Genomic DNA, 21,143 nt, shown 5'->3' with positions numbered 1-21,143 from the left:
CATTGAAGCTCTCGGAAACCCACTCCCCAAATTCCCAAAGAGGAAAACCAAGAAGCGCAAGGGGAGCGAGCTCGCCGTCGCCGGAGGCGATCGCCCGCCGGCGATGAGGCGTTGCGGTTCTAGCTCGGGAGGTAGATTCACGGGGGGAGGAGGCCAGAAGGGGAGATGGCCGGGGTTCGAGGGGAAGAGAGCGGCGCCCGTGGTGAAGTGGTCGCACGCGGAGGCCATGAAGAAGAAGCCTAGCGGTCGGGGCGATGCTGCCGTCACCGGCGACGGAGGAGGGTGGATGAGGAGGTTGGAGGAGGAAGAGGCGGGGCTTGAGCTTGATGGCTCGTGTTGGGGGAGTTGGTCGGAGGCGGCAGCAACGAGGGCGTCGGGTACGGCCACCGGCGGAGCAGGAAAGCACGTTCGGTTTCGTCCGGAGGCGGAGGCGGAGGCGAAGAGAGAGAGGCCTTTCGATGCCGGGGAATGGGGCGGAGGAGGAGGAGGAGAGGTGGGAGGCGATGGCGGCGAGGGGCGAATGTACGAGTGGAGGTGGACGGAGGCGGTGAGCCCGGAGATACTGGCGCTCATACTCCGGGGCAGGGTGGACGCGGACGAGGTGGCGCGGGGCGCGGCGCGCGTGTGCAGGGCGTGGAGGGAGGCCGCGGCGGCGCCGGACGTGTGGGGGGACGTGGACATCGAGGCGTGGTGCCGCCGCGTCAACTGCCGCCCCAGGGCCGACGCCGCGGTGCGCCGCCTCGTCGCCCTCGCGCGGGGCACGCTCCGGCAGCTCTCCGCCTACCGCGTCGGGGACGCCGCGCTCGCCTACGTCGCTGCCTCGTAAGTCGCGTTCCCTTTTGCCTCGTAAGTGTGATATTGTGAATTTGTGATCACTGATCACTAACATAGAGAATGAAAATTCTACCGTGGTGCATCGATATTTGCAGAATTGTGATATCTATTGAGGTAGAATTTAGTACTAGTAAGTTTAAAATTAGAGTGTGTTCGGTTGCGTTGCACTGTAAAAATCCATTCTTTACACTGGAAGCCGTGAATTTAGCTGCTCAAGCTTGTACATTTCCCTCAACCGGTTACCGGTTCACATCCTAGGTTGGTACTTTTAGAAGCAGTGAATTGGAACTCACATCCATAAATGTGCAGTTCATATCTCACAAACATGTTCGGTTTTCCTATCTCTGTTGACCTTCCAAGGCTTAGCCGTTATGTAAAAAATGGACTTTTTCACTTTGTAACGTCTTGCTATGAATTAAAGAGTGCATAATTCTTTCACCTCTTTTTTTCATCTAAAACAATACAAATAAACATAGGTTGATAATATACTACTCCCTCCGGTTATTTTTATTTGACGCCAGGGGAACTAAACTTAATTCTCCCAGCGTCAAATAAACATAACAGCTGGAGGGACTATTAGTTTAGATGCATCTTGACATGTACTAAAGTATGAACACTGGCATATGACATTTTGGATGTATGCGTCTTATCATGACAGTAATTTATCACTGGTAAGCATGTGACTTATGGCTAGATTTGAATTGATGGGAATATAATGCATCAGTGTAGATATTCCAAAAGTACATTAAAATTAGGGGCCATATACTCATAGCAAACCTCTTATAAACATTGTTTGTGAATCAAATATGCTATTTTTTTAATGATGGATAAACCGGCCACGACATCTAGGATGCACAAAGCAAGGTTCACAAAACTGATGGAATTTCACGAAAACCAGTCGGTTTTCCTGAAACTGCTAGGTTTCGGTTTGTGAAAACTGGTCGATATTAGCCGATTTTCGTACGGTTTGACTGAAAGTCATCGGTTTTTACCGGTTTTGGGTAAACCGGTGAGGAGCAGTTTTTAATTCGAAATCGAAAAGTTAAACCCTGGCACAAAGTGACAAAACCACAAACAATTATTATGATAGTTCCACACTATTTTGGGAAGATAAATCCGCAGCAAGTTCAACAGGTTATAACGAGAAACCCAAAATTTCAATGCACATATCCTTTTGCTATATCTTCACCTATGGCCATTGAACACCTCCATTGTCACCCGCTCCAACAAGTGGCTTGCTGCAATGACTGGTCACCGTGCCTCCCTTTTTAGCAAAACCAAAAGTGCAGCCACAACATGTAAACTGTATGGATTAAATGTGTTTTTTTAATAAAAAGCAATATCATTTCTATTTAGCCAAACAGCCCAACATAAATCGCCCCCCCCCCAACCCAAAAAAAGGTTTCCTCAACCCCACATTGATCCCCGTCAACCAATTCCCAAACATATGGGAATATGTCATTGCTTTTGGTGCATGTATTGACTTAAACAAAATAGTATGTTTTGCTTTCTGTTGAATGCTGAGAACATGACACCTAAATGAACATCACTCAATCGGTCCACATAGTGATATTTTCTTCTGTTTTTTTCTGTTACAGTGGGAAGTTGCTAAATGTGCTCCAAATCCCAATGAGCGAGATTTCTGATCAAGCTGTGAAGAAGTACGCCGAATTCCTTCCTGCGCTGAGAGTGCTGGACATCAGCAACTGCCTTAAGATCTCATCGAGTGGCATCGAAGCGCTAGGCCGACACTGCAAGCTGCTCGTTCAGCTGAAGAGGAACATGCCTCCTCCAGATGTTCCCCATGGTTACAATGCGGTGCCTAATGTGGTCAACGACGAGGCCTTGGCAATCGCGAACACCATGCCCGTGCTCGAGCATCTCGAGCTTGCCTATGGCTTGTTCAGCGATACCGGACTTGGTGCCATCCTCACCAGGTGCCCTCGGCTGCAAACGCTTGACATACTTGGCTGCTGGAATGTCAGGCTTGAAGGTGACATTGAGTTGAGATGCTGTGCCCTGGAGTCATTCAGGGAGCCATGGGAGCCTATGTACAGTGACTGCTCAAGTACCGGAAGCGACAATGACGATGATGATGAAGACAATGATAGTGATAATTAACAAATTCAGTTTAAGATCGTCAGGATACTTTACTGAACATTTCAAGTTCTTGGCATAATTCTGAGATACTTTTGTTTTGGTAGTCTACTGCCAGTCTGCAGCATCTGCCCTGTCCTTCACAACCTTATGCCTACATGGCGCATTTTGTTTGTTTGGGTTCAGTTACCTTCTCTCTTATTGCTACTGATGGTGCATATGAGCATATTACTCACTGGAAATTTACTGGAGTAACAAACTAAGAATAGAAAGTATTGTTATTAGTACTGGTACTTGGAAGAAGAGAGATGCCCTTTATAGGAATTTGAAAATTCCAAATTTGTGATTGTGCTTCTTGTATGAGGAGACCAATTGAAATGCTCTACTGGTTGCTGTCTAACTTAAGACAGAATGAGCCTTTTACTGTCTACTGAAGTTACTGTGTACTTCCTCTGTTACATATTGCTGAGATTGCTCTTCCTCTTATCCAGAGCTCTTTTTTTTTTGGGTGGCGACAGAGGGAAAGATTCTGGGCATGTTTAGCTTGATGATTTTTTTTTTGAGGGGATGTTTAGCTTGATGGTGATTGCTGAACTGTTGGAAATTAAATTTGGAACGAGGGGAGCAAAATTGCTGGCATATGCAACGGAACCCACTTGGCACTAGTCCAACCTTTGGTTTTTCTCAGCCAATTGTCCCTATTCAGCCATCCAGGGCCAAAAAAAAGAGAGGCCAATTTGTTGTCTTGCTCTCGATTCCTGCGTGGTGCACGATTCGCGTATACCCTATCAGAGAAGCAGAGCCCACAAAGAACACTCTGCCCACACCATTCACAGCTCGCATCGCACGCGGCGCAACCAATACGCCATTCCACCGGAGCAGCCGGGAGCGCGGAGGCCATGGCGATGTGGGTGTTCGGGTACGGGTCCCTGGTCTGGAACCCCGGCTTCGCGCACGACGCCCGCCTCGTCGGCTTCGTCAGGGACTACCGCCGCGTCTTCTACCAGGGTAAATAATACCACTACCACCTGCTTGCGTGGTTGCGGTTGTTGCATCTCGTCCAATCCCGCCCCCGCGGTTTGTGCCGCCGCTGTTTGATGTGTTGATCCCCTACTGATTCTCTTTGGTTCTCCGGTCGCCGCCGGGTGCGGACAGGGAGCACGGACCACAGGGGCACGCCGGAGTTCCCCGGGAGGACCGTCACGCTCGAGCACCAGCCCGGCGCCACATGCGTAACGCTTCTCTCTCATATGTTCTTTGTTGATGTGCTACGCGACTTGCTAATCGTTAATCCTTGTGTTGAATTGAGCATGGATTACATTATGCTTTAAGATGCTTCTTTGTTGTTGTTGTTGTTGTTGATATCTTTATTTCGGTACATCTGTGAAACTGAGGTACTACTGGTCAGCCATGCTAATAAGGAGTAAGTATGAGTTTGTGTATCAGTGATCGGATGAAAACAATGATCATCAGATAATCAGATGTGTACTTGTAATCCTGTATCCTAACTTCCTAAGGTATTTAAGAATGGGCTATAAGGGGAGACCTTTCTGCAGTAATGGTAAAAGAGTGGCACTGAGACTCTCTTGCAGTCCAAATTAAAATGGTCATTGAGATACCGAGATCGATCTGAACTCTGAAGGGTGGTACAAATGGTAAAAAAGGAGCTTGTTTGTGATATGCAAAATGGACTAATGATCTCATAGCTATTTGGCATGTTCTCTTCCATCTTTTTATGCTGTTCTGCAGGCCAAGTAACCCTGTTCTCAGTGCATACATTGAATTTGTAAATGAATCTCTTTGTTTTATGATGTAGTGGGGTGTTGCTTACAAAATTTCAACGGAACAAGATAAGCAGACAGCTCTGGAGGTAAGTTTTCCAAGACGGTAGTTAGGTTTGTTTTGTTCACTAATACTGTGCCATAATATTCAGTTTACACAACTATTTCTTGATTGGAAAATCCTGATGTTGCTTGTCTGTTTGTGTGGAGTTAAATAGATTGGTCAATTGTGCATTTGTTCTTTTCTAGTCCATTGAAATATATGATTCAATATAGCCAAATGATAACTACTCTGAAAATGCGATATTGTCCCAGATGGTCATCTGAATGAACTCAGATAAATGTTATCTAGATGCCATCCCTCTTTATGGGCCTTATGGCAGCCTGAGAACTGAAGTAACAATACCTTAATCAGTGCTTTATAAACTGACTTTCAGTTGCTTACCTTGCTTGCATATTTACCTTCAGATTTGAATTGCAGCATCTGGAAGTAAGAGAGAAGCAATATGATGAGAAGATTTACCTTGATTTGTATATGGTAAGATATGAATAATGAAATTATTCTCTTGTTCAGTAGGACCGAAGGTCCTGGGCCTGGTTTTTCTTACTTGTAAAGTTTACTCCTTCTCTATTCAATGAAATTGGCAGCTTGCCGATTCGTTCAAAAAAAATTATTCTCTTGTAGCAGAATGTTTGATGTGCAGTTAACTTATTGCTCATATGTCTGGATCTGCAACAGGACTCCTCACCAAAAACACCAGCCGTCAAAAATGTGATGGTGTAAGTGATTTTCTGATCTTCTTTATGACTTACAGAGATTTTGTAATATTAAAATCAATACTGAAGTAGTATAAATTAATGTTTAATTGATGTAATGTCATGCACGACCAACAGATACTTAGCCACAACAAACAAGCAGAGCAACCAAAACTACCTTGGTCCTGCACCGCTGGAAGAAATGGCCAAGTATAGCACCTACTTAACTTGTAGTATTGGCATATTGCAACTTAATCTGAGGTAAATTTCCATAATAACTTGTGCTATGTATAGGCAAATTTACCTAGCTGAAGGCCCATCTGGACCTAACAAAGAGTACCTGTTCAAACTTGAGGATGCATTGAACAAAATAGGTAAGGTCATCATCTTTGTGTTGCCTTTTTATTCTTTAGAAGATTCTAGCGTGTGTATCAATTATATGTTCTTGGCAGGAGTTGTTGATCCACATGTCCAGGATCTGGCAAATGCTGTGCGCAAGTATCCAGACACTGCGGTATCTTGCTGAAGGATGGCATTTCCCTCCTCTTTGGGAGGGTAAAAATATAACTGAAGGAAGTTAGATCAATTCATGCTCAAACATCTTGAATCTTGTAAATGTGGACAGCTTCTGCCGATATTCTTGTCCATCTGTAGATGGCAGTAGAAAATTCGCAATAAGGATTTAAGTTGGGGGTATGAAAACTGCCACATTACTGCGTTGGGAATCAAACCCTTCTTTTTTACTTTCAAAACAAGATTGTTCTCTACTTCTCTTATATTGAAGCATAATCACTGTGCATGGTCTAGTTAGCTGCAGCCTGCAGGCTTGGTCACTCGACCATGCTTTGTCGTATAAAATGTTTTATGATTCAAGCTAATCAAAGCATCTCTGAGTATCCAAATAATTTGTTGATGAGCACTAACTACATCAGGCCATAAGCCAGCCACGATGATGATGAATTGATGTATGCAGGGTTTTACAAAGATACTGGTGACGAGAGATCTCATCGCAGGGCGCCGCAGGGGGACTGGACGAAGGTGACCCTGCCGCGGCGAAGGTTGTAGAGCACCTGCATGTTCTGCTGCTGGAAGTTGCCGAGGATGGAGACGCTGCCCGCCTCCGCCCTCCCCACCATCAGGCACATCATCCCGCTCTCCCTGTCCTCCGCGAACAGCCGCGCCTTGTCCAGCCGGAGCCACCTCCCGTCGAACGCCAGCGCCACCGCCGGCACGTACACCCGGTCGAACGCCACGCCGTCGGGCAGGATGAAGCACAGGTCGAGGCCCAGGCTTGACCCCGTCCCGCGCGGCAGCCGGATCTCCACCTCCAGGTCGTTCACCAGCTCGTCGTACAGCGATGCCTCCAGGAACGTGATCGTCGACGCGATGTCGATGATCATTCCGTACCTGTTCGCGTCGCCCACGGCGACCGCCGTCGCGTTCGGGGAGGGCGTCGGCGCCGGCGCCGGCGCCGTCGCCGTCGCCGTCGCCGTCGTCGTCGTCGTTGGCGGCAGGGACATCGCCCTGTCGCCGATGAGCAGGCCGTCGAGGTTGAGGTAGTAGTAGGACGGGTACCGCGGGTCCCGTCTCATCGGGACGGCGATCCGGTTGGTGGCGTTGCGGGCGGCGTCGGCGTCGGCGCCGAGGACGAGCTTCCCGGGGATCCTCGACGCCGGCGGGGGCAGGCAGTAGGCGAACCTCCGCACAGAGAGCTGGGACACCAGCGAGAGTGGGCCGCGGCCGAGGCCGACCACACCGGACGCCTGCGGTGGCGGGGCGCCGCCGGTGCTGGAGGTGCTGCAGCCGAAGGCGACGCCGCGGAACGCGTCCTCGCCGATGACCAGCTTGTCGACGGCCAGGGTGCCCTCCGTCGTGGCGTTGCCGCTGTACGTGTAGGTGTACTGGCACGACTCGTCGTCGTCGTGGCCGCACCGGTGCACGTCCAGCTCGTCGCACGTGTCGCTGCTGCACGGCAGCGCGGCGTAGGTGGAGGACACCCTGGGGTTGAACATGGGGTCGACCTGGTGGTAGCAGCCGGTGCAGGGCTGGCACTGCGTCCAGATGAGGTCGCTGGCGGTGTCTATGGCCGCCGTGAACTTGTACGGCGGCGTGCCGATGCCGAGCTTCACCAGGTACTCGCCGCCGGCCGGCATGATGGGCGTCTCGGCCACGACGGCCTTGCGCGCGCTGGCCGCCTCGCCGCGCGCCATGCCGATGCCGGCCAACCGGTACCGGCTGCGCTGGATGGCGCGCCGCAGGAGCTCATGCTCCGTGAGGTTGGCGGCGTCGGCTGCCGAGGCGTCGACGCTGGCGAGCTCGAGGCGGAAGGATCTCGGCGGCGCGCACGACGCCGGGAGGGCGGCGAGCGCGAGGAGCAGCAGCAACACGGCGGCGTTCATCGTCGCGGCGTGGCAGTGCCCACTGGCCAGTGGGGGTGACCGCGAACTGGTTCAACTGCCGGCGTTACGCATGTGGGCGGGTGTCGCTTGGACGGACGTATGAAATGGGCTAAGTAAACGAGGATGACCTCTATAAATACGAGTTGTTGCGGATGGTTTTGGGAGCACAGAAAGGTGGTGGTGGTATAGGAAAGAAGAACTGGTTGAGAGTAGCAGCAGCAGATGGGCATATGGCTTGGCGTCCTTGTGTTCTTTGCACGGTGTGCTTTTTTTTTTTTTGGGGTACGGTGTTAGAAGTTGTTCGAAAATGTTGGCGTCAAATAGATCTTGAGCAAGAAAGATTAAAACTAATGTTGTGCGGTTCACCCAAAGAGGTGTTGGAGGAGATTTGGAATTTTCCTCATGACAAACAACTGAAGATAATTGCTTTACTTTGGAAATGGTGGGATGAAAGAAATAGAGTAAATTCGGGACAAGGTCAAGTACAAGCACAAAGTATCATGAATGCAATTTATCTTACCCTAGGGGATTTTAATTGTCTAGCTAAGAGAAATGAACTATGGCATAAGAAAGTCAAATGTGAATCTTGGAGTAAACCTGACAATGGTTTCTTGAAAGCAAATATAGATGGTGCTTTTGATCCAAATACAAGAAATGGAGGATGGGGGTGTGTGCTACGTGATGAACTAGGAAACATTTTGATGGCTGCAGCTGGAAATTTGGGAAATCTACAGGATGCTTTACATTCTGAGGCATGTGCTGCAGAGAGAACAATATTTTTAACTACATACTTGGGTATTGAAAGTCTAATTATTGAATCAGATGCTCTCAATCTAGTTTCTGGTCTAAATGATCTTCAGGAGAATAATGGTGTTAATGCTGTCATTTTTAAAGCTATCAAAAGTTTGTTGCTATCTAGTTACAAAGATGTTAGGGTCCAGTTTTGTCCTAGAAATTGTAATGGTGTTGCCCATGTTTTGGCTAATTTTGGAGCTTCCCTGGAACCTAATAGTCGTTTGATCTGGTTTGATAACTTTCCAGAGTTTGTAACTCATCTGGTGTCTAGCGATTTAGCTAGATCATCTTCTGAATGAAATGCACTTTCACGGTCAAAAAAAAAAAGGAAATAAGTTTATGTCGTGGTATACCAGCGATCAGGAGCAGCATTCTATTCCCTTTCATCGATGGAATACAGTTACCGACTTTACGTGATGCACAACGATATTCTGAGTGCTGGAGAGAATTATGTTAGCCGTGTTCCTCTTTTTTTTTTTACCTGTTTAGTTCGCGAAAAGAGAATTTTTGGGTGTCACATCGTATGTTTGATCGGATGTCAGAAGGGCTTTTCAAACATGAATAAAAAAAATAATTTCATAACTTGTATGGAAACCGCGAGACGAATTTTTTGAGCATAATTAATCCGTCATTAGCACATGTGGGTTATTATCGCACTTATGGCTAATCATGAACTAATTAGGCTCAAAAGATTCGTCTCGTGATTTCCTCCCTAACTATGCAATTAGCTTTTTTTTATTGATATATATTTAATGCTTCATGCTTGTATTCAAAAATTTGATGTGATGTTTGAGGGAAAATTTTTTTAAGGAACTAAACGGGGTTTTGTAGGGGTAGAAGCTCAACGGTAGCACTAGCAGGAGACGCCCAACGTACTGTACCGATTAGTACCGAGCAAGTTTCTCTAGTTATTCCCCCCAAAAAAAAGTTTCTCTTATTTCCGTGTTATCCATCACCCGCGAGGCCGCGAGAGAGGCTGTACGACTCGAGCCACGCGGACCGTGACTCCATGTCCGAGCTTTTTTTTTCCTTTTTTTTTTGGGTTGTTTCTTTCCAAATTTTTTTCAATCTTTCGCACGCCTCTTTACAAATGTAGAATTGAAAGTTCTTAATTTTGACTTAAAAGTTTTCAAATCTTGACTTGAAAGTTTTTAAATTTTGTGTTGAAAGTTTTCTATTTTGAGTTGAAAATTTTTAATTTTGATTAGAAAGTTTTCAAATTTGAGTTGAAAGTTTTTAAATCTGAGTTGAAAGGTTTTCAATCTGGGTTGAAAGTTTTCAAATCTGAATTGAAAGTTTTTCAAGTTTGGGATGAAAAGTTTTCAAACATTGACTTAAAAAAAATCAAATTTCGAGTTGAAAGTTTTAAATTTTGAGTTAAAAATTTTCAAAATCCGACTTGAAAGTTTTCAAAATCTGACTTGAATGTTTTCAAATTGACTTAAAAATTTAAATTTGTAGTTGAAAGTTTTTAAAATTCAAGTTGGTAGGTTTCAAATCTTTAGTAAAAAAAGGAAAACAATGTTGTGTGAAAAAAAAAAGAAATATATCTTGATTGACCATGATTATCAGATATAATCACGTAAAGCTCAGCTAATCACGTTTTTTCTCCTGATTTCTGTGCACATACGGCGGCTTCGCGACCCGAAAAAGAAAAGGGAATGACTGTTGCCACGCGCAAGGAAAACTGATGGGCTGCGCATAAGGGCGTGGGCCTCATGCGGAGCTATGCGCAAAAAATGCGCACGAGTTAAGTAGATGGCGCGTACATGCTAATTAGCAATTCTGCCCCCCCCCTACTCTCTCCTCCAAACCAAAGACGTCGTTGCGGTCCGCCTCACGTTACACACGGCTACACCGCCACATAGGACGGGAGATGCGTGATGCGCGGTGGTAGCGGCTTTTTTTTTTGTCCGGTGCGGATGCTGGGCCGGCCGCAAAGGCGAGACGCCAATGCGTAAGCGTCCCGCGAGGCCGCTGCTCGAGAGAGTTCTATGGGCCTCGAGAATGGGCTACTAGGTACCAATAGCCCACACGGCGGCCTCGTGCGGGGATGGACGAATGGTTAGTGTCATATGGAAATAAGTTCATTTTAGATCCCTTAACTTGATACGAGTTCAAAGGCTTGAATGGTTGGTTGGTTTGACTTGGTCCTCATCCTATATGGCGATGATGTGATACTGGATGCAAAATATAACAATTAAAACAAAAATGTGGGGCCACATGTCAGTCAAATAAAAGATAAAAAAAATAGTGAAACCCATATGTCAGTGTGTTCCACTCCTCTCCATCCTGGACATCAACGGGATGACGCCTCCTTCTCCCCTCTCCCTCCGGGCCATCCATCATCCCTCCTCGAGCTCCCTCACCAAAGAAGTTGTCGTGTTGTGGTGCCCAACATGTTCAAGATGGACAAGGCGTCGTTGCTCGGTGACGCCATTTCCTAAATCAACAAGCTTCGGGGGCAAAAAGCGGGCCCACGCCTTGTAGGAGATGGTGCGCATCTCTTCGTGAGCCGACTCTACGTTCTCGGCCTCCACATCGCCCTGCAGTGCTCCTCCATACGTTGTCATAATCGTTGTCGCAACCGGCATCGTTCTACCTCATTGCTGATGACCACCCGCTCCCGCTGTCCACGCCCATGGAGTCCCTCCCACCGTCGGGGTCTGTCCAACTCCACCTCCATGCGCTCCGCGGCTGGTTTGGCGATGGTGGCGCGAAAGGGGCCAAGTCCGGCGACTGCTAACTCTCCATCTACCTCGCGAATAAGCCCGACAAGGCGGACCCCAACAAGGCGTGGCTCTCCCGCTTCACCTGTTGCATGCTCTCGAGCAAGCCACTCGCCACACCCGCTGTCGCTCGAAACAGAGGGAGATGGAGGAGAGTTTGTGTCACTGACATGAGGTCCACCAATATCTTTTTTTAAGATTGAAATGCCCTGATATGTTGGTCTTATGCTGACTCGACCGTCATATCAACCAAAATCGGGAGTAATACTGCCTTAACCAAACGTAACCCCGTTTTGTAGGTTGAAGAACAGATTATACCCAGTATTACGGTTCAACGATGAATTTCAAACTCTTCCGTGTCATATTTGTGGGGCTGTGGGTAGTGGTCGACCGTCTCGTGTTAGTTCTGAGAACCACGGAAATGGTGAGAGTCCTTCAAAACCCTGAGCAGCACTGATACAATGCAGGCATGCCAAGAAAAGGCAGAGATACTGAAAATGAGAAACGAGTTCTCTTGCTATTTTTTCCCCCAATAACCAATGCTTCCCAGAAGGCCAGAACGTAGTAGTTCCCGAACCATACCAAACAAATGAACAATTCGATAATAATTACATCGATGATCGATCGGTGTTGAACGCATATTCGTCTATCCGTCCTGTTAGATGAGTACTACTAGTACAAAGTGCATCGTACATACACAAGTACGCGTATACATCACGACTCACGTAACACGGAGCACGTACGCCTACGCGGGCACGGGCGAGCGTCACAACTTGTTGCACTGCACGGGCGCGAAGGAGAGCGTGTCGTGGCCGACGTCGTACACGAACTGGAAATTCTGCTGCTGGAAGTTGCCGATGATGGAGAGCCCCCGGGAGCCCATCACCGTGAGGCACAGCGCGCCGGAGCCGCCGTCGAGCACCATGTAGTTCTCCGCCGGCAGGTCCAGGTCGGCGCCGCCGTCGAAGTGGAACACCAGCCTCGGCACCTCCACCTGGTCCACGCCCTTGGCCGGCGCCCGGAAGCACAGGTCGAGCCCGACGCCCGACCCGTCCGCCGCCGGCAGCGCCATCTGCGCCGCGAACGCCTTCTTCAGGGCGCGGTACCCCTGCACCTCCAGGTAGGTGATCGACGTGCCGGAGTCCACGATGACGCCGCCCGTGCCGTCGTCCTGGACGGCGAACGCCGAGCTCGGGAGGCTGATCCGCGTCGACCCGACGGTGATGGCCTTGAGGGACACGTAGTAGAAGGATGGCTGGCTCGGGTTCTTGATCAGAGGCGTGGTTTGCACCGACGACGCGGCGGCGGAGGCCTCGGAGATGCCGGCGAGGGAGCCGAGGAGGAGCGGGCTGTTGTTGGTGTCGTCGAGGGAGGTGAGGCAGTAGGAGAACTTGTCCAGGCCGAGCTGGGACACCAGCGAGAGCGGGCCGCGGCCGAGGCCGACGAGCCCGGCGCCCTGGGAGAACCCGTCGCCCTCGTTGGTGTCGCCGCAGCCGAAGACGACGCCCGGGAGCTTCGACTTGGCCAGCGTGAACGTCTCCGTGGCGAGGACGCCCTGCGTCGACGAGGAGTCGCCGTAGGTGTAGGTGTAGCCGCACTTGGACGCCGACGTGCACTTCGAGGTGGGGAGGTCGCTGCAGGAGGCGCTGGAGCACGGCACGGTGGCGTAGGTGGACGACGACGACGGGTCGAACACCGGCGTCGACTGCTTGAAGCAGTCCACGCACGGCTTGCACTGCGTCCACACGAGGTCGCTGCCGGTGTCCACGATGGCGGAGTAGGCCAGCGCCGGCGTGCCGATGGACACGTCCATCAGGAACTCGCCGTTCCCGGCGTGCACCGGCACCTGCAGGTCCCCGCCGCCGGCCGCCTTGCTCGACGTCATCGGCACGCCGGTGGCCCGCGCGACCAGCCTCGACATGCGGTGGTGGCTCCGCCGCGCCGCCCGCCGCAGCAGCTGGTGCCTCGAGTAGTTGCCGTGCGCGTCCACGTGCGTCAGGTGCACGCGCAGGCCCTTGAGGCGGGACGTCGTCGTCGTCGTCGCCGCCGTCGCCGCCGCGGCCACGCCGCCGGTGGCCCAGCACGCGGCGGCGATCGCCATGGTCACCAACACAAGCACTCGCGCCTCCATCGATCGCTTTGCTTCACAAAGATGACACGGGAAAGCAAATGCTCAATCCTTCTATTGGACAAAGGCTATAGATATATATATTTGTGACCAAATATAATTATGATTTGGTAGTTATAGTTAGGTTTGCTCTATGACCATACACTGATACACGCAAACCAAGGCAATTTGAGAAGAAACTAATGGGAGAAAAGAAATGGAGACACAGCTGACTGAGCTGAGGTGGAAGCTAGGTAGGATGGGATGTATATATTGGTACCTAATTTGAGGCGGCAACTTTTTGCACTTGACTAAGCTTCCCCTTGGTGCTTGTTTGGTTTGTACTTTGTAAGATTGTATACTTTTTGTGTCACTATGGCCCAAAAATTTGGAGGTACACTTTTAGGTCGAAATGGTTGGGATTTTGGCGAGTTAGTTAAATTTTAGGACCTTCCTGGAAGCTTTGCTTCTAAATACTTTCTAGAAGATGGGTATGGCAGACTCCTACTGGACTCGGATTCTAACTTTTGAAAGCCAAAGACCAGGTGAGCTAGGTAGCCAACATGGAGAGAGGTTGCCTGAGTTGGTGAGCAACCTGTCACCTTTAGAATTAGGCCCCTGTCCATGTTCTCTTCCAAGTAGTGAACGAGCTTGATTCCCTTGCAAGAAACTCTGATAAGGAACTCTCTTGTTTTGTTTTGTTTTTTTTGTGTGTGTAATAGGTACACATTTGTTTCCGCCTATTAACTTCCGAGAGAATCCAACATTTAACTTTGACCGACAGAGATGAAAAATATTTGATACTCTATATGTTTAAACCTATATCGTCAGATCCCAAAAGGAATAGGCGCCAGGTATTTCACAAGAGAGAGACAAATTTGTCGTCCTCGAAATGGATGGGCAAGTAGAACTGTCTAATACTTAGACATCTTAGTATGAGATATGAGGCTTGTGTTTGTTGGGTGAGCAACCTGATGTGCTTCTCTTTATTTTAGTCGCCAAAAGGTGTATAAGGTGAGAAAGGTACGTTTTACCAGCAAATCACGTTATCAATGGCCCCTAAGCATATATCAATGGATCACTGCCGTCCATCTTGTAGGGTCCCATCGAAGTGGACAGGTGCTCAACATATGATGTAAGATTCTAAGTCATCATAGAATCTTATAACACACTACTGGATAACACGAATTGTCATTTAGAAGACATAATAATTTGTGGATACCTGAAAGTAACGTGTATGCTTTGGTGATAAAAAAAAAGTTTGAACTCGACATAAGACAGACACTTACGGTTATCGAAAGATTTATATATTTATATTGGAGGAGAAATAGGATAATCTCGAGGAATTGAGAACCAGTGTACTTGGAATTGCAAAATAGCAACTGCGCAATCTGGGCCATCAATAGTAGCAGAAGCTCATCGGGATATTTTTTCCCAGGAGAGCTTTCGTTCTACAGCGGCCTTGTATAGTTCTAAACTTTTTCTTCGTACTACCAACTTTTTCATCACATCAAAATTTTCCTACACATAAATTTCCAACTTTTTCATCACATCGTTCCAATTTCAACCGAACTTCCAATTTTGATGTGAACTAAACACACCCAGCGTAAAATGTGAACATCAGGGGCTCCCAACAAATCAACTCCGCACTGGGCCAAACGAGCAAATTTAATGAAGTAATGCAAACTTTGAGTATACCAAGAAAACCCTATGCAACTTTCATGTTAAGACCCAGTATTCTTTTCCTTTCATTTCTGATTTCTGAAACAAGGACAAGCATGAGTAGTAAAAAGAAAACCTATTCTTTCAGAGCACCGCACACCTATGTGCCTCCAACACCAGACAGAATTTCATTTAGTATTCCTTCTGGGAAAATGAGGGAGAAAACCTTAAAACCTCTTTTCAGCAGGGAAAATTTTCTACTCATGAAACATCCCCACATCGCTGAAACATCAACAAAAAAACTCAATTTGTTAAGCTAGACAGTCATACTGACGGCTGAAGTGGTTGCCGAAAACCATCAAGATACAGCTTCACATCCACAGGTTATCAGCACGATGAGATCCCCCGTCATGTTGCTCGGTAAAATTCTGGCGTTACTGCATTAACCCCTACACTCCTCAAGCTTCTGCTGCAGCCTCACATTGTGACGTAACTACAAAACAGTGGGACATTATGTCATGAGAAAATGATTGACAAGCATGAAATTTACCAGTGTGCATAACAGAGATTGAAGGTATACTAAAATAATGCCCCCTTTGTTTCTTTTTATAAGGTCTACATTTTTTTTCAATCTTGTTGCATAATATAGGGGACTTGCACATGAATGACCATTTCATTGTTTGCCATCATTAAACATCACATCTCTCCTGCATTACATATCTTGTTTCTAAGGTATTTAAACATCGGTAGGAGTCATTTTAGCTCCTTTTGGTTTTTAGACTCTCAAAAGAGGTATGCACTACCAAATGTGATGTATAAGTATGGTTGTAAGAGAGGACCATTGGTCCAGAAACTTCAACAGGGTTTCCAGTGTAGCTATTTTGTCAGCGCTCACTGGATTTCCATTTCAGCATTAACTAAACCCTATGTTTTGGTGATTTAGCAAGCCTCATCTGCAGTACAATGATGATGGTGCCCAACACTTGCTTAGCAGGCCACACTATCAATCCATTTTGCTGACATGGCAAGCCATCCCATTAGACCACCCATGTAAGACTACAAAGTGAATACCAGAATGGGAATCTTCAACTAGATTTTTTTTATGAAGCTGAATGAATGGGGTCAATTTAAGTGCTGGGTCAACTATGAATATTAGTGAAAATGTTTTTAAAAAGTTAAGCCCCTAAACATGTAAATTGTGTATGGGAAGAGAATAAAAAATTATTGCTGAAATTAGCAAAACATAAGAAACACTTACACAATCAGCAATTTCTTCCTGTTTCAGAGGTGGAACTATTTCATCCTCTTTCCAGCCAAGAGAAACCAAGAAAGCCATCTCCTCTGGACTAGGTCTGTCTTGAGCAGGATAGGATTCCTCTTCCCCTGTTCCAATGGGTTCAAACAACATAACAGTTTCATCATCACTACAGTTGGACCCCATGGAGCCATCATAAATTTCTGCAGGTATGATGGACGGAGAGGAACCAGCATTATTTGTATGGGGCTTCATATATACATCTTGTGTGTCAGCAATTTCTGATGAAGAGTTAAAATCCCTGTTGTCAGACAGAACCTCTTGCATTCCTTCATCAAAAACATCATGTGGTTCCCATGGTGGATTGATTTCCTCATTGTCAGAAAGGTGCTGCTGAGATCCCTCACAAGAATTTGCTTCCTCACAAGAACTACTTCCATGTTCCATACATTTGACTCCAGAATCAAACAATTCAAGACAAGAGTTGTTTTGCTCATCAAGCAATGTAGATGAAGACACAGTAGAAGTGCACGAACCATTCAATGATTTGCTGCGCAGCAACTCAAAGAATTTATGCTTATCTTTCGCACTTGATTTTCTCTCACCAAATGATCCTTGCAGTTGTAAAGGGAGACCATTAGCAACACCCTTTAGCTTTTGGTTTACAATAGGCTTTCTCAGTGGTTCTACTGAATATGATCGGCCTAGAACAGGGCTCGCAGGATTGCTAGTACTTTCTTTGGCAGTATTTACAGTACCATTCTGCTCACGGCTAAGGACTTGAAAGCTTCCTGATTGAGTTGGCTTTACAAGCTCATGTTTTACTGGAGCGCGAATAAAGCTGCCAGAAAGCTGTAATGGCAGTTGCATTGTACCCTTGACAGGGCCATTAGAATCTCCAGCTCTTGCACCTTTGGATTTTAACTTATCTGAAGAACTTGATACCTGTAAAGCATTTTGAATGAATTAGCACAAACCAATATGTCACTAGTTCACCACAAGAGAATCACCACAAGAGAACATGACTCCATAAATAAGTGAAAAAAAAAATACTGCCAGAGTACAGCATTTGCTATAAGTTCAAAAAGGAACTGCATCTGGGAGAAGAGATTAGTATAGGATCCCACAAAAACACAAAAGATGTGACCGAGCTCTAAGATATTTTATTAAATGCATCCAGATGATCCAGCACAGATCAAGTAATATAGAAAGGGTCAGTTGCAATGCGCTGGAATCTTCATTGGAACCTTTATCAATTGTAGTAAGGCTTCATTCATGTGGTTCCAATCCATGAAAAAGGCGCTTTCAATTGGTTAGCTATCAAAAAGTAGAAAAATATATGCTCACTGGCTACACAGCGTACAAAACTATATACAATTGTGTTTAAGGATATAGCTTTGATACCTCCAATCACAATAAATCAAAAATTAAGAAAGTAAACATAATATCCAAATACTGAAGTAAGATAAATCTGCATGTTATAGTTTAGACTCACATAAAGCTCTAGTGATTGTTTTTCTTTTCCTGAATGTGGAGATTTTATCCTGTGAGAGTTCTATAGTTTTAAAAATGATGACAAATAGCATAAAATATATTATAGGGACAGGTAAGGGCTGGTTCCTGAAGCAGATAAGTTTTGGTGGATAAGCAAAAAGGATGTGACAAGTATACAGAAGCATTATCACAAGGGATCCAAACAGTACGTTGAAGCAATCAAGGAAGTACTAAATACAAGAAACTTTAACGCTTTAGCTGTTTTCAAAGGCTAAATGCTTAAATCACTTGATAAACAAGATTGAAGTGAGCAATCATAATCTAAACACATTAATGATAATGGTAAATAGAGAGAAACAAAACGAAATCATTAGTATTGCAACAGAGGCATGAAACTTATAAGAGACGTACAGAAATTTTGTTCGAAGAAGGTGTCCGAGGTCTTAGGATGCACTGCTTCATAGTTCTTTCTTCAATCTTATGAGTATCGATCGATAACTGGGTAAAAAAGAGATGGAACACAGAGCACTAGTTCAATAAAGTGAATGCAGTGGATACATCAAAGGGGAAACACGGATATCTTAAATATTAAACTACCTGGGGTGTTGTCGAGATTTTTAACGGAGCTTGCATCACTGTTTCAGCCATACTTAATGCAGTCCCGCAGTTTGGCACTTCCATCTGCTTACTGGAACCAGTGCGTAACAAAGAAGATGGAACAGGGCAGTTGGTTGGTCCACTAAGTACAGGAACTTCTGCTAGCACTGAACTCCGCCCATCAAGTGCAGTGCCCAAAGGCATACTCTGAATCGGGGTGCTAATTCCAGGAGATGGAACTCTACCTACATCTTGCTTTCCATTCTTGTCGTCAGAACCAAGGTGTGGAAATTCTCGCTCAAAGGAGACACCACCAGAAACCTTTCTTGATACACTACGAACACCATTGTCTAAACTTTCTCCTACCGCCTGATTCAATGTATCTACCTTCAAACGAGTATGATTAAGCCTGTCCCTTTCAGGTCTGCATGAGCTGAATGGCTTGAAGCCATCATACAAGGGATCATCAGGTGGACCCAACCTACTCTCCCAATTACGGGATTCAGAGTCCTTCTCACCCCCCCTGTCCCGGTTGCTCCTTCCAAAACTGGCATAGCCTCTTGACTTTGCTGTACCATCCCGGTCATGCCGTCTAGGTCCAATTGAGCCAGAACTCCTCCGTGAGATGGACTGTTGTGAGCTCCGTTCACGGTCACGACCTGATGATTGGTTTCTTGATGAAATGCTCCTACCTTGATCATCTAAGCATGCAAGAGACAGCTTATTAGAACAATACACAGCAAACCGCAAAATGAAAAGCAATTTCCCTAGTAGTTGATTCAAGCATATGCACACAAATGATAAGCTCAATCATGCAGCCTTGTGTTAAACCAATTAGGAAGGCATTAAAACAACAATAACTGGAAACAGCAAATTTCCTAAACACTGAAGGCGAGCAATAACATTGAGCAATCAACAGGAAGAATATACATCATCATGCTTACATGATGATTGCCCAATAAAGCCCAAGTTACAACAGGCAATAAAATATTTTGAGTTTTAACTAAAAGGCCCCAATAACAGAAATAATTTCCATATAAAAGAATCTCATACTCATAAACAGTTACTGCAGTTAATTTGTTACATGAACTGAGGTAGTTTAATAGACACCAATATGAGGTTGATATCTAAAGTAATGTCTCTCAACAGGATTCTTTAACTGCCTACCACAATTGCTATACATTTGTAACACAGTAAAATCTCTAGGTTTAATGTAACATACTAAATAAGCACTTTGTGGTCTAAACATTAGACTTAACATGACGAACAGCCACAACAATGCATATGAAGAGTTGAACAACGACCTTTGTCATAAGAACAAGGTAAAACCACAATCTGGAATTCCTCAATAAGTCACAAAAGGAATGGACTTAAAAAATGCACAAATGAACTTATGAACCGCACCAATCATCCTAACTTAATAATCAACAGCCACCGCAACATTATACAATGCTACAAAACATACCCGCCGCTAATCTCACAAGCAGTATACAATCAATGCTAACCATTATATGTCATGCAATAGAAAGTCAGCATTGAAAGCGAGCTCACCAGCGCGCGGCGAAGAAGTTCCAGTCCAGAGGCTCGTGGCAGCCACTGCGCCATGCCCCCGCACCAGCCATTCTGGCTTCAGCGAGGGCTCACCTCGGTCCATGCCGGGCCTGCACCCTCACCCCCCCTAAACTTCCACCAGCACCAGCAGCGGGCGGAGGCGCGACAGCGGCCACTGATCCAATCCGCCGCCACAACACGATCCCCACACCACCACGGCGCGCAACAGTTGCACGGCGAATCCCCCCCACCCCCCAGCCACCCACCACCCCCGGCCGGGGGCAGCCACGGCCACCACCAGACCCTACCCTCCGGAACCAAACCCTCAAACCCTAACTTCCACCACCACCACCACCACGACCTCCCTCACGCACGCACGAACGCGCGCAGATTGGAAGAAAAAAAACACGAACACGACGAGTTGGGGTGGGGGAAAACCGCTCCGCCCCCCTCTCGAATCCCCCAACCCCCGTATCAATCCACCGCGACGCGATTGATCAAGCGGGACGCGGCCCCCGCAGTGGGGGGAGCAGGGGAGGGGCGGGGTCGAGGCCCCCCTCGGCCGGCGACGACCACTCCGGCGGCGCCCTAATGGGAAATCTGCGGAGGGCGGCGGCGGCGGCCAACGCGGTGGTGGATTGGGGGTGGAGAAAAAATCGCGAGGATTCGTGGGATTTCGGGAGGGTTTCAGGGAGGGCACAAGAGAGGACTGGAAATCTGGAATTGGGGCGACGATTTCTGGACGGGATTTGTCTCTCCGTTTGTTTTCTCCTTCTCTCTTTTTTTTTTTTGTTTTTCCGTGGGAATTTTTGTGCTGGGGTGGTCTTGTGAATTCCGTGGGGGAAGTGTCCTGGGTTTGTGTGCTGTGCTTGTTCGTCTCGGCGAAGGAGAGAAGAGGGGGAGAGAGAGAAACCCTATGCCTGTTTGTCTACGCTCCCTGGTGGCTGACTCTGCCCTGCCTTTCAACTACCCTCTACTCGGATCGGACGACGGTTGTTTTCCACCTATCCACCACTCGTTCACGCACCGGATGGATTTTATCTACGCCCACGATTTAAATTGGTACCTCTTTTCTATGTCAAATGG

General features: G+C 47.0%; 5 protein-coding genes across 6 annotated transcripts; 2 read left to right on the top strand and 3 right to left on the bottom strand.

Moving 5' to 3' along the window:
- The first annotated feature begins 20 nt into the window (after positions 1-20).
- Positions 21-3,224, top strand: LOC136355971 (F-box protein FBW2-like). Its single transcript, XM_066309292.1, has 2 exons — positions 21-822; positions 2,433-3,224. Exons 1-2 carry the CDS (start codon positions 104-106, stop codon positions 2,953-2,955), a joined length of 1,242 nt encoding a protein of 413 aa, XP_066165389.1. The 5' UTR covers positions 21-103; the 3' UTR covers positions 2,956-3,224.
- A 456-nt stretch (positions 3,225-3,680) lies between these two features.
- LOC4335982 (gamma-glutamylcyclotransferase 2-3) lies at positions 3,681-6,367 on the top strand. The gene is made up of 8 exons (NM_001419363.1): positions 3,681-3,939; positions 4,087-4,163; positions 4,748-4,801; positions 5,194-5,250; positions 5,452-5,492; positions 5,607-5,678; positions 5,763-5,842; positions 5,921-6,367. The coding sequence occupies exons 1-8, from the start codon at positions 3,831-3,833 to the stop codon at positions 5,992-5,994; spliced, it is 564 nt and encodes a 187-aa protein (NP_001406292.1). The 5' UTR covers positions 3,681-3,830; the 3' UTR covers positions 5,995-6,367.
- Positions 6,368-6,462: 95 nt separating this feature from the next.
- Positions 6,463-7,967, bottom strand: LOC4335981 (aspartyl protease 37). Its single transcript, NM_001419364.1, has one exon. It carries the CDS (start codon positions 7,865-7,867, stop codon positions 6,473-6,475), a length of 1,395 nt encoding a protein of 464 aa, NP_001406293.1. The 5' UTR covers positions 7,868-7,967; the 3' UTR covers positions 6,463-6,472.
- Positions 7,968-11,953: 3,986 nt separating this feature from the next.
- Positions 11,954-13,737, bottom strand: LOC4335980 (aspartic proteinase nepenthesin-1). The gene has a single exon (XM_066309532.1). The coding sequence runs from the start codon at positions 13,520-13,522 to the stop codon at positions 12,158-12,160; it is 1,365 nt and encodes a 454-aa protein (XP_066165629.1). The 5' UTR covers positions 13,523-13,737; the 3' UTR covers positions 11,954-12,157.
- Positions 13,738-15,215: 1,478 nt separating this feature from the next.
- On the bottom strand, positions 15,216-20,989 carry LOC4335979 (uncharacterized). 2 transcript variants are annotated; one of them, XM_015780195.3, is made up of 5 exons: positions 20,058-20,989; positions 18,507-19,207; positions 18,321-18,407; positions 16,419-17,360; positions 15,216-15,653 (listed from the first exon to the last, which is right to left on the bottom strand). In XM_015780195.3, the coding sequence occupies exons 1-5, from the start codon at positions 20,158-20,160 to the stop codon at positions 15,603-15,605; spliced, it is 1,884 nt and encodes a 627-aa protein (XP_015635681.1). In that variant the 5' UTR covers positions 20,161-20,989; the 3' UTR covers positions 15,216-15,602. The 2 variants fall into 2 exon arrangements, with proteins under 2 accessions (XP_015635681.1, XP_015635680.1); XM_015780194.3 differs by lacking the exon at positions 15,216-15,653 and having other exon boundaries at positions 16,230-17,360.
- Positions 20,990-21,143: the final 154 nt, after the last annotated feature.

Source organism: Oryza sativa, chromosome 4 (genome assembly GCF_034140825.1).
Source record: "Oryza sativa Japonica Group chromosome 4, ASM3414082v1".
NCBI classification, from domain to species: Eukaryota; Viridiplantae; Streptophyta; class Magnoliopsida; order Poales; family Poaceae; genus Oryza; species Oryza sativa.
The sequence above is the reverse complement of the archived record's forward strand: the minus strand, read 5'-3'. Positions and strand labels throughout refer to the sequence as shown.

Excerpts from the sequence above, each read along its gene's own strand:
- LOC136355971 (XM_066309292.1), top strand. The coding sequence starts at position 104 with ATGAGGCGTTGCGGTTCTAGCTCGGGAGGTAGATTCACGGGGGGAGGA. Across the intron at positions 823-2,432 it reads CTCGCCTACGTCGCTGCCTC|TGGGAAGTTGCTAAATGTGC; the intron begins GTAAGTCGCGTT and ends TTTCTGTTACAG.
- LOC4335982 (NM_001419363.1), top strand. The coding sequence starts at position 3,831 with ATGGCGATGTGGGTGTTCGGGTACGGGTCCCTGGTCTGGAACCCCGGC. Across the intron at positions 3,940-4,086 it reads CCGCCGCGTCTTCTACCAGG|GGAGCACGGACCACAGGGGC; the intron begins GTAAATAATACC and ends GGGTGCGGACAG. Across the intron at positions 4,164-4,747 it reads ACCAGCCCGGCGCCACATGC|TGGGGTGTTGCTTACAAAAT; the intron begins GTAACGCTTCTC and ends TTTATGATGTAG.
- LOC4335981 (NM_001419364.1), bottom strand. The coding sequence starts at position 7,867 with ATGAACGCCGCCGTGTTGCTGCTGCTCCTCGCGCTCGCCGCCCTCCCG.
- LOC4335980 (XM_066309532.1), bottom strand. The coding sequence starts at position 13,522 with ATGGAGGCGCGAGTGCTTGTGTTGGTGACCATGGCGATCGCCGCCGCG.
- LOC4335979 (XM_015780194.3), bottom strand. The coding sequence starts at position 20,160 with ATGGACCGAGGTGAGCCCTCGCTGAAGCCAGAATGGCTGGTGCGGGGG. Across the intron at positions 19,208-20,057 it reads AACTTCTTCGCCGCGCGCTG|ATGATCAAGGTAGGAGCATT; the intron begins GTGAGCTCGCTT and ends TTGCATGCTTAG. Across the intron at positions 18,408-18,506 it reads AAATCTCGACAACACCCCAG|TTATCGATCGATACTCATAA; the intron begins GTAGTTTAATAT and ends TTTTTTACCCAG.